Source organism: Pundamilia nyererei, unplaced genomic scaffold (genome assembly GCF_000239375.1).
Source record: "Pundamilia nyererei isolate P.nyererei 1_Seehausen unplaced genomic scaffold, PunNye1.0 scaffold00175, whole genome shotgun sequence".
NCBI lineage: Eukaryota > Metazoa > Chordata > Actinopteri > Cichliformes > Cichlidae > Pundamilia > Pundamilia nyererei.
The window spans coordinates 980,030-992,032 of record NW_005187576.1 but is presented as its reverse complement, the minus strand read 5'-3'; the positions used below and the strand labels follow the sequence as shown (position 1 = coordinate 992,032).

At 42.3% G+C, this 12,003-nt stretch overlaps 1 protein-coding gene across 2 annotated transcripts in view; it reads right to left on the bottom strand.

Annotated features, from left to right (window-relative positions):
• Nucleotides 1-98: 98 nt before the first annotated feature.
• The window catches only part of fam124a (family with sequence similarity 124 member A), a 23,992-nt gene continuing 12,087 nt past the window's right edge, over nt 99-12,003 (bottom strand). The window contains exons 3-4 of one of the 2 annotated variants that reach the window (XM_005746225.1): nt 7,170-7,942; nt 99-1,211 (exon numbers count right to left, since the gene is read on the bottom strand). In XM_005746225.1, coding sequence (XP_005746282.1) covers nt 405-1,211; nt 7,170-7,942 — 1,580 coding nt within the window. In that variant the 3' untranslated portion in view covers nt 99-404. The remainder of the gene's footprint in view (nt 1,212-7,169; nt 7,943-12,003) is intronic. The other variant, XM_005746226.1, reaches the window with a different exon arrangement.

The following is a 12,003-nucleotide window of genomic DNA, read 5'->3' as shown; positions in this document are numbered from 1 at the left end:
CATTTGGTTAGGCCTACACAACAAATCTAATTGGTTATGATCAGTGATGTAGAAAACGTGACACCTACCCTACGTTTAATGGAGTGTTAAGCAACATATTTGAAAGGGGACAAACAATTTGCAATTTTATTAAATGTTTCTGTACACAGATATGCAACTTCTCCATTAAATGCGTGAAAGTAGATATGAAGTAGCATTTACAGAGTTTTTATATATACACACATGCAAAAGAAAAAATGCAGCATTCACAAATATTTCAGAACAAACTTTGTGCTTTGCTTCAGTTTGCTGTTGTTGTTTTACTATCAAACACCAGGGGGCAGAGTAGAGCTTACATGATTGTCTCAGCACTAAGGTTTGATATTACTGACCAGAGTTAAGTCCTATGAGCCTTTAGCAAAAGATCAGATGTAGAATTCTTGTTCTTCCTCTTCTGTCGTGTCTTTCTCTTCCACTGGCACACTAATTATGCTGCAGCTGTCTGACTCGTTCACTGAAGCTGAGGACAGTGTGTTTGCACTGGTGCTTTGGGAACATGACAACTGCAAGGCAGACCGAGAGCTTTTGATGGAGAAGCTGTTTGGAGTCCGGCCCAGAGCGGCCGATTTGTAGGTGCCCTCTTGGGTGACGGGAGAGAGGTGGGGTCCGAGGTCTTCTGGTGGGGCCGATAATGGCCGAGGAGTCTGTGGGAGGCTCGATTTGACGTACGCAGACACAACTGTGAGGTCCACACTGCTACCTGGATTTACCTTGTTTCCCGTGTCTACATCCGTCTCCTCTGCCCCGATCAGAGCGTCCACATTGAGGCGGAAGGGCGGGATGAGCGAAGAACTCCGGTGAAGGGAGTGGCTCCTGTAATTGGGGCTGGGACAAGGACCTGGAGAGGAACAGGCAGAGCGGGAGCTGGCTGAGCCCATGTTGGGTAGAGAGAAGAGGGATCCGGACCGATTGCCCGTCCAATGGGACCTCCAGCTGTCAGGATGTTGTTGGTCTGGCCACTGCTCCTGCTCATCTGGCTCCTCACATGCCAGAGGCATGGAGTAGTGGGAGGTCGGGTGGACTTTGGAACGAGGTGGCATCCGTTGATGGTAACGGCGGTTCCTGTGAGAGGTGGCGCTGCGGGTGAAGGTGGACGGAGCAGAGGCAGATTCAGTGACGGTGCATGATCTGTAGCAGGGATCATGTCTGTGTTTGCAGTATGCACCCTGGACCTGAATAGGAGGGAAAGAAAAGCAGTGAAAATATAGCAATTTGGGGTCAAGGGTTATATCACCATGTGGGATAGGTGGTAGGGCAAAAACAATTGTAGCTTATAAACTGCTTCCTTTAACCTGCCTATTCTGATAGCAGACTGTCTGTATGCTCTATTTGTTCACATGGGATCTGTGGGTTCAAGACCATTAACCTCCCTCTGTACAGGGCTTCCATGCAACAGGACACTCCTCACACAACATACAGGCAGCAAAGTGAAGGAGGAAGAAGTACAAGGGAACCCCGGGGTCTCCAAACACACCCCACACCCCCTGCTCTCACCCTGGCCTCTGAATGCTGATGACTTCTCCAGCTGTTGATGTGAGTCACAGAAGAACCCCCTGTGTACTGTACATATATCCATTCAGGATCTTAAAATCAGAGTGCGCTGTTCAGACAAATCGATGAAATATTACAAATCCAAAAAGGAAATTATGAGAAGCAGGAAACACATGAAGCAACACTCCCCTGTTCTGACATACAGTGACTGCTGTTGCTTTAAACATGTAAGGCAGCTGCAGCAGCAGGTTCTCGTCTATGATTTCCTCCTCTGTATATATTGAAATCCACAGCACTCTGCTGATAGTTTCTCCATGTTTCTGTTCTCTTGTCAGCTCCGTCATCAGACTTTCCAACAAGACAATACAGACAGAAGCAATAACTTCCCACACAGCAGCCCCCAGACAATCTTCTGAAGCAGCACAGGGACTGAGGGGAATCTGCACATTTCCATATGTTGAACAATAAATATATAAAAAGAAGTTCAAAGTGATTTACAGCTTCCTCACAACAATCTACAGTCTGTTCAAGAAATCACTAAGTCTCTATTTCTAACATCTATAAATACTCTGTCTGATAATGATAGGTTGAATCCAGTGCAGCAAATATTCACTCACCAGTCACTTTATTATTGGGTACATGGCAGCAACTCAACGCATTCAGGCATGTAGACACTATTAAGGCAACCTGCTGAAGTTTTAACAGGCCATCAGAATGTGGATGATTTGGTGATTTGAGTGATTGAACAGGCAAGTTCAACTATTTTGAAAACTGGTGATTTGAGATTTCCCCCACAAACACATCTAGGGTTTAAACAGATGGTCAGAAAAAAGGAAAATATCCAGTGATATGGATCATGTCTCGTTGATGCAAGAGGTCAGAGGAGAATGACAAGACTGCTTCGTGCTGATAAGCATCTCTGAATGCACATTACATCAAAGCTCGAAGCTGCTGATGAGCAGAGGAACCGACTGAATGACACTCCTGTCAGCAAACAACAGGAAACTGAGGCTATAGTTCAGAAAGACTCAACATACTGGACAACAGAAGATAGAAAAATGAGCCTTGGTGTCATTTGGATGGTAGTTTCAGACAATATGTTACTGCAGCATAATTATAATGCAAAAATTCTGCTCAGTTCAAAGCATGCAGGCAGCATTTCTTGAGATAATAAAACAAAAATTACAGTTACATAACACGAGCATCTGTATTTGCATCTCTGAAACTGTAATGTTTGGAAGTAACACACATACTTCACAACAGTGACGTGCTGCTTGCAGGGCTGGTTCCTGTAAACTGGAGAGAACTGTAAATGTTATCCAAGACTAAAAACTACATATTTTATTAGCTGTAACATTCTGAAGTTTTACTGATGCAACTCTGTTTAGTAAAATTACTCTTTGAACTGAGGAAGGGTTTTATTTTGAAAGTCTTTATGAGACAAAAAGCTGTAATCCAGGGTTTTGAGATTTGTGAGGACCCTCTTTGCCATAAACCAGACTAAAGGTGCGTATGTGTGTGTGTATAAAAAGTGTAACAAAGCCCCTGTGTTTTCTTCTCTCCCTGCTCAGTGTCTCAAAGTTGACTCTTTTATAAACCATCTCTCTCCTTTGTCTCCATCCTGCTCTCTGCTCTCAGTCCACTTCATCCTGTTTATCTTTTCCTTACTCTTCTTCTCTTTGTTTTTCTTGGTCTGCTTCTGCTCTCAAGCAGTGGCGTCACCTTTTCCTTGCATGATGCCCATTTATTCCTTCACTAAAGCACCGACTGAGACAAAGGTGGAGGACCAGCTACATTCTCTGTCAGCGTAATCTGTCGAGCTTTACTAAGTACCATCAGTGAATGCTGACAGTAAAAGAGTTTAGACTGCACTGTAGCACAAATAGTGACATAGAAACACTCATTTTGTGTTCACTAGGTTCATATTAATCCCAAAGCTTCCACAATTTCCTTTTTCCATCCGGACATTGGATGAAAATGTAACATTAGCTTCATTGTTTGGCCTTTAGTCATTTGTTGTGATTCTCTCATTGCTTAGACATTTGACAGATAGATGTGAGGCTCTAAGAAGTATTTTTTTTATTTTTTTTTTAAGTAGATCTCACAGCAGTTGTTCATTCTTCGTTTGTGGCTGATGCCAAACGAGTCTCAGTGTGCAGATCAGCTGCACACACTCGTTATTTACTAAAACTATTTTCTGTCCATGCGTGGGTGAAAGTTTCAATCCTCTGCCTACTATTAATACATGACAGCACGAGTTCAGCTTTCTGTGAGGACAAAATGCCAGTGAGGAGCCACAGCAGGACGCTGGGTAATGAGGCTGTTGACATGGTGATTATCAGACCCTAACTCTTGTAAGCTTTAGTTATCTGGGATAAGCCAGGTCAGCCGGATATATGACCTCAGGAAGGCAACACCACGACAACGGGACACTAATCCTCAACAATGCTGTGGAAAGCAACACATTTGGACTGTATTTATGTTTATAAACAAAACTCTTCACATGATGAGCTTTTGCTTATGTGTGGCAGTGTGACTGTGGTTTTCAAAACTGCGCTACTGAGGCGACGCTCTAGATGATCAAATAGGGAACCATTTTATGTTCCTCTGCCTCAGACCATGAAGAAAACAGAATCCGATTATAAGAAAGGAAGATTTCTCTTCCAGACTTGCAGCATTCTGGAGGCTAAATTTACTAGAAAGCTGGAGCATTTTTGAAGCTGGCATGGTTATAAAAACTCCAGTTGATCAACAGAAACATTTAATGAGCTGGAGAATTTGTTCCTTTAATAAAAATTCATATTAATTTCATATGAATATGGAAAAGCATCTCCTATGGAGCACTTAGTGCTTTGAAGTGTCCAGTCAATAGTCATCCAAAGCAGGTTTTGTTAATGCATTAAATATTATAAGAATTTGTAATTTAGTAACAAATTGATGCCGAAAATTCTATTTGCTATGCTATGCTACTGTCTCTCAATGAAAGCAACAAACATATGTTGCATCATATGGATAAAAATAAAGAGAGAAATTAATACAGTGCTGTGCAAAGTCTGAAACCAGCCCTCATTTCTTTATATTTTGCTTCTGAGGAGCCATTGTAGCCTTGTACCTGACCATTTTCAGAGGAAGTTTTTTTGGTTGATAACCCACTCAACACTGACCTATGAATCATCTAAGTATAAAAAAGGCACTTAACTCAAGTGATGAACCAGTGTTGTATCCATGCATAACAGACACCTTAACAAAGAAGCAGTTTTAAATAGTATCTTTAGGCCCTTTGTTACCAGGCAGCCGTCACAAAAACATAATTTGTTCCCATTTCTGTATTTCAACCTATGAAAAACACCAAAGATAAAAAACACAAAAAATTTTAAAAAATTGAAACAAGTGATTTTGAGTATACTTTCAAAAACATTTTGTTTTGCAGAATCGGGAGGCCAAAACATTATCTACAGCAGATAAACAGTCTCTGAAAGTCCTGAGCTTAACAGGAAAACAGGAAAGAAATCTCATCACTGAAGCCTCATCAGAAATGGTCTCAGTGGAGGTTTGGCTGTCAAGAAGTTAGGGAAGGGAAATGGGGAGTAAAAGCTGAGGTATGTCAAATTACACAAGAACTGGACTGGGGAAAAAAAATCTGTGGTAACTGGTCTGATGGAGTGAGGAATCTTAATTTTTAAACTTTGGTTCATCCTGTCATCAGTATGTATGGTGGAGGTCAGAAGAGAGGTGAGTATCTACAGCCATCCGTGGCTTCATTTTTCACCATGGCAGTGATCCCAAACACACTGCCAATGCAGCAAACGCATACCTGGTTAGAAAAACACTGAGTGGAATACTCTCAGTCATGGACTGACCTCCATAGAGTTCAGACTTCAACATTTCTGAAGCAGTGCGGGATCATCTTGACAGAGGACGGAACAAAAAGCAGCCAAATTCCAAACAAGAGCTTTGAATGTCCTTCAAGAAGCCCGGAGTAATATTCGCGTACATGCACAAACTGCTGTTGCCTTATATACTGTATTTCCATATTTGTTTACACATTTCAGTAAATTGTTGCACATATTTCCAATTTTCCCAGCAAAGTATAAAGAACTGAGGGGTGGCTTGAGACTTTTACACAGCACTAGATGCATGTGGTGATTTTTATTAGCGAGCCAATGAAAGAAAACAAAAATAGACAGAAATAAGTTTGACAGATTTTCACTATTACTCTAACACGTCAGAGTATTTATTATATACTGAAACGTTACAGCTGCATCTGTAGCTCCAGGTTCCCAGGAGGCTTGTGTTTTCTTGTTGGGAGCTGGGTGTTGCCATTATCCCAGCCTGACAAAATATACATACACTGTGCACAACTTTCTGTGAATAAAAACACTCCCTCTGCTTATCTGTACAAAGTGTGTTTTTACAGAATGTAGTTGATGTTTTGGGAGATAATTTATTCCTTTCATATCACTGTGCCTCTGTTTCACTTGCCTACATTTAATATATTTAATGTATTGTAGTCGCTGCAATGTGGAGGTCCATGTGACTTGATTCCAGGTGGCAGCTAAGCATCATGCATATGGCCCATTGTCATGATTTATTAGCTTATTGTTTCTCTCTGTGCCGTTCCAATCCCAGTAATGGACTGCAGCTTAATCGGCTTGAACTTTCAACACTACTTATCTCCGACCGCCTGGGCACATATCCCCCGATAGGTGATACCTTTCCAACAAGGGCCGCTTGATTCATGTCAGTCTTTATGTGGGTGTTTATATTCAAACCCACACAGGCTTTTCCAGCACCTTTCAATATGGAAAGATGGAGGAATTAAATTAAGGACCTACAATAAAATAACTGAATCCTTCTTGTCTGCTGTGTGATCTTGTTATTTCTGGATTGAGAATCAGTCTGAACTGCTCTTCTTTTTCTTCCACCTATAAAACTGCCACTTTTGTCTGTTTTTCATCTTTCTTTCTTTCTTTTTTTTACTCTTTTAATAGCATACAGTCGTACACAAAGGAAAGACTTGTGAATCGCTCCTTAGCATCATGTTTCAGGAGTTGAGCAACAACATAAATCCTTTTACATGAGACCAGCTGGTTCCAACAACTAATTATAAACTTGCCTCATTTCATCAGATTAAACTGAAATTACTCGTGTAGGTTTTGGTGTATCTGCAGGTATAAAAACATAACACACTCTTTCAAAATAAATCACACCATGCAATTGTGTTGAGTTGTACTTTTCCTATGTTAAAGTTACAGTTCAGTGAGGGCCACTATATTCAAAAGAAGAGTAAGAAGTTCCCATTTGCAGGGTTTCACCATGCCTCCATTGTGACATCTCCCCACCGTCCCAGATGCATATTTAGTGGAGGCTGACTCAGCAGCTGCAAGACCCCCAGCAAAGACCACAGCAGGCATCATTAAGAGATCGATGTAACATTTATCAATACCCATATAGCACAAAAAGTGAAGGCGGGTAGCAAAGTGGCTTGCAGATGTGCAGCAACTGTGACTATGTAAATAAAGTGGTCCTTAATGAGATAGCCAAATGCGTATTTAAGCTGATGTGGGCAGGAAATTTTAAGTCACATATATATTTAAAAAAAACAAAAAAACAAAAAAAACAGAATGAAAAACGCTTACCTGCAGTAGGATCTTATTTCCATCGTAGTCCTCCGTTTGCCAGCGCACCTCACTGATTGGGCTGCAAGGGTGTGGCAGCAGGGGCACCAGCACTCCGACGTCCCGGACCCTCACCTCCATTACTGCCGAGTCCAACACCAGGGGACTGTGGCCTCGTGGGAGTCTCTTAAAGGACAGCTGGATCTCCATATCAGGGTTGGAGTACACGACAAAGAAGCAAAAGTCATCCTTCTTTTGTGCAACCCTCCGCTGAAGCAGCAGCTTGTACAGCCGCACCATATCAACATAGTTTTCATGGCGGCAATAGACTGTGAAACGCACGATTTCCTTCCCATAATGGACCTGCCGCACGGCCCAGAGCGGCGTGCCAGGAGACAGAGTGAAAAAGTCCTGACTGCATGGGGTCAACGGTAGCATCCGCCGGCCATTGCTGACTTTTTCAGTATGGTGGTAGTGCCAGGGCGGCCGCTGCAGAGTGCGATGCAGCATCAGTATGTGCTCATCACCGCCGTAGGCCTCCTGGAGGAACAGGATGACCGCCAGGGCTGGCTGGCAGGCTGACGCTGGGCTTCCATTTTGATGCCGCTTTGCCCGAGGTCGCTGAGAGACGGAGGCTCGCTCTGAGACCCTGAAGAGCTGCAGTTCAGGGTGAACCCACGCCAGCACGGCGTCGGCAGCATGCTGCAGGAACTTGCCCTCGCCGGGGTCAGCAATGAGGTGGATGCTGACAAGGAAGGGATCCTGGAGCTCACCCATGGATAAGTCACCTCCAACAGCACACATGGAAGACAAAGTAGAAGAAACAAGGAGGACAGGAAGAAAATTAGATAAAATGGGTATTTTTGAACTTTATATAGAAATAAGAAGGTTAAAAAAAATATGAATTCTTAAATTATATGAATCTGTTGCTCCAAACTGTCGACATCTATCCATCCTTCTGCTAAGCTATTCCTTGGACACTGGGAATATTTTTTCCTGACACATTCACTCTTTTCTTTGTTTACTTCTTTGTTCAAGTTTTCCCATATTTTCTCACTCGCCTTCCCCATTCCCACAGATCTCTAGATCTCAGCTCTCCATTTCACTCGTCCACATCCAACTCCATCTTTCTTACAATTCTGAGGTTTACCTTTTCTCCCCTCTCTCCCTCCCTCCTTTCTACCAGACTCATGTGGAGCAGGGCTTCTCTGTGGAGGCTCATTAGTGCCATTAGGAGTCATTACTGAAGCCCAGAGGAATGTCCCAGACCGCAGCGGGAGCGATGCATTCAGGTGTAGCCTCTCCCTGAACCCCCGACATGGAAAAGCTCGGCACCGTGATGCAGGTGCTGCAAATCCACTTTTCCTATGCTGCCGACACATTTACGTCAATCCGTCTTTTCTTTCTTGTGTGTTACATGTAGAAACTCACACGGCTGCCTGTTATCTCCATGTACACTCACTCTTTGTTTTGCTACAGTCTTTAATCCGAGTTCTCATGGGACTTGTCCCATTTTGTTTGTGCTTTGGGAAAGGACACACAGGCTACTTTCCCTGGCACAACATACTGTTTCACCATTGCCAAAATCCCTCCGTGAAACCGAGAGGCCAAACAGGGATGGGTTTTGTCTCTCGAGTCCCACCGGCCTTTGTAAAAGGACAGTTTCAACTTGACCAAAGAAGTGACATTTTCAAAATGTCACTCTGTGGTTCCAATGAAACAGACCTAAATAATAGGTGTAGCGGTGCTATGAATGTAGCTGTTAAATATTAAAAGGTTGAGTAAAAGCAAGATGTGGTGGGAAGTATACATTTTGGTACAGTTAATTTATTTTATAACGACCTGAGGCTCGTGTCGGTGATGTTCCACCACAAAACTAATGTTGGTCCAGGCTGTGATTAGTTTTGTGGCATGTAAACACCGAGGATCTATAAGCAGATGTGAAGGCAAATTCAGTTTTAATAAAATGCAATGAAGCCTCAACTGTGACACAGAGCAGCCCTAAATGGCAGTTTGTCTACAGCGGTAATGACATCCGGATCAAGAATGTTCCGTTTAAGCGGGATGTCGGCGCACTGACATCCTGTAACACACATCTACGCGCCTACACAAAGAGAGACGGAACTGCTGTCATTAACGTCACCCTGATCCCTTACAATCACTGTTAACATGTAGCTGGCATTAAAACACCAAACAAGTGGATGATAGGGCTCTTTAAGGGTATTTACTGCACAGCACATTGTGCCGACACACAGACAGCTCGACGTCTTCACGCTCCTGCTGCACACAGCTCTCCTGGGATCAGTTTTCATGAGTCAGAGACCTTTGCCCCAACCATCTTATTTCTGCCTCATTAGAAAACAAACAAAAACAGTAAAAGAACCTAAAAAAAAAAATAAATAAATAAATAAATAAATAAATCATCATCATAACCATTCCTTTCTTATTTAAAAAAATAAAATAAATAAAAATCTCAGTTTCTTGCTTTTACATTTGTCTTTTTTTTCCTCCATTCCCCACCCCCACACTCTTTCTGCCATTTTTACACATGACAACTTTTGGGGGAATCAAGTTGGGATATTTTCCACAGTTTTCCTTTCTTTTGTAGCACGCAGCAGGAAGCAGCACGCCCCGGCCGTGTGCTCACTAATGGAAATACTGCATGTGGTTTAGGTAAGGAAGCTGGACGGAGCATGCAGGAGGCAACGTACACCGACATCCAAGCAGAGAATGGAATATTAGTCTCTCTCTGTGTTCCTTGCACCAGTGCATAAAGCTACTAGCTACATGCTTGCAAAAATCCACTGAAAGGTCAAGATGTCTACATACTGACTTGTTCAAGGGAGACAGATTAGATCAATTAGAAAATTACTGAATAAGAAGCCGTTTATGGGTTTTTAGTCCACTGTTTAAGTTCAGAAATCAAAATGTGTTAGATTCACAGATGTCCCTGCGTTAAAAGCAGCGGAAAGATAATCTGGCAAGCTCATAGACGAGCTGTATGAGCTGCAGTGTTTTGGCCCATCTTTCTAAAATATACAATTCCAATACCTTGTACAAAGTGGTACTTTTCTTGGCAATAAGGGTTAATGTGGAGCTGGAAAACAAGAGAATAAATCAGAGATTAGGTCTCCCCAATCCTGTGAAGGGAACGTAAGGCGTTTGTGAGTAAAGCTCTGGAGAAGTGTGTTTCTAAGCTCTTAATCCACTTGAGTCTTCAGGCTAACTGACTCGATTGACTACATACAACTCATGCATGTGCATACCCATCCTCAGCACACACACAGGATAAAGTGGTGTGAAAACGTGTTTTCCTCCCTTCTTGATTTCCATGTGTTGTGCATATTTGTCAGACTTACATGTTTTAGATTATCAAACTGTTTTTTTATGTTAGACAAAGATAACGCAATTAAATGCAAAATGCAGTTTTTAAATGATGGTTTCATTGATCAAGAGAGAAACGTTTCCCAAACCTAGTGGGTCCTGTGTGAAAAAGTAATTGCCCCTCTTGTTAAATCGTGAATTAACTGTGCTTAACCTTTTTTTTTTTTTTTTAAGCAGAGTTCCCTTTCATTAAACACACTTAGGCCTATTTATTGGCAGAGGTGTTGAATCAAGAAATCATTAAACAGAACTTGTTTGACAAAGTACAGAAAGGCTAAAAGATGTTAAAAAAAAAAAAAAAGGAACACATCATGGCATGATCCATGGGAGAGTTCAAGGAGAAAACTGCTGTTGACCAGTGGTTTTCTCCTTGAATACTCATTGTCAGTTTTTCCAAAAAACATCTTGATGATCCCCAAGACTTTTGGGAAAATATTCTGAGGAGTGACAACTTTAACTTTTTGGAAGGTCTGTGTCCCATTACATCTGGTATAAAAGTAACACAGCATTTCACAAAAGGAACATCATACCAACGGTAAAGTATGGAGGTGGTAGTGTGATGGTCAGGGGCTGTTTTGTGCCTTGGGACCTGGAAGACTTGCTGTGGTAAATGGGACCATGAGTTCTGCTTTCTACCAAAACATCCAAAAGGAGAATATCCGGCCATCTGTTCTTATTCGTGTGAAGCGCACTTGGGTTCTGCAGCAGGACAATGATCCAAAACACATCAGCAGGTCCACCAAGAAAAACAAATAGAAGACTTTTGAGTGGCCTAGTCAAAGCCCTGACGTGACTCAGATTGAGATGCTGTGGCATGACCTTAAAAAGGTGGTTCAAAAGCCCTCCAATGTGGCTGAATTACAACAATTCTGCAAAGATGAGAGGGCCAAAATTCCTCTGTGGCGCTGTAAAACTGCTTAGGGTGACTCTAACCAGTTATTAGGTTTAGGGAGAAACCACTTTTTCACACAGGGTAGGTTTGGATTTTTCCCCCAATTAATATCAAACAAATTCACTTAGAAAATGCATTTTTTTTGTTTACTTGTGTTATATTTGTCTAATATTTAAATTAGTTTGATGATCTGAAACATTTAAGCGTGACACATAAAAAAAAATGGAAATCAGGAAGGGGGCAGACACTTTTGTACTCCACTGTAAAAGTGCCCATTTATAAAAAGGGACGGTCTTGTCCAGTTCTCAGAGACTTTAACCTTGTCTCTGTGGATACGTGTTAACCAGGAACACATGCTCGCTGCCGTACCCGCAGATGACGACGTGAGATAAAACAACACGCCTTCCAGCGAGCCCCCTCCACATATGAGAGTGATTAGCAGCGAAAACTCAACCTCTCCTCGATGTGTGTATGTGCGCAGAAGAACTCCAGTCGCAGCTTTAGCTAGCCAGGCCTTCAGTGTAAAAACAAAACAACTGAACTTGGAAATTCAAGATGTGGGCCCCTTTTGTCGTCTGC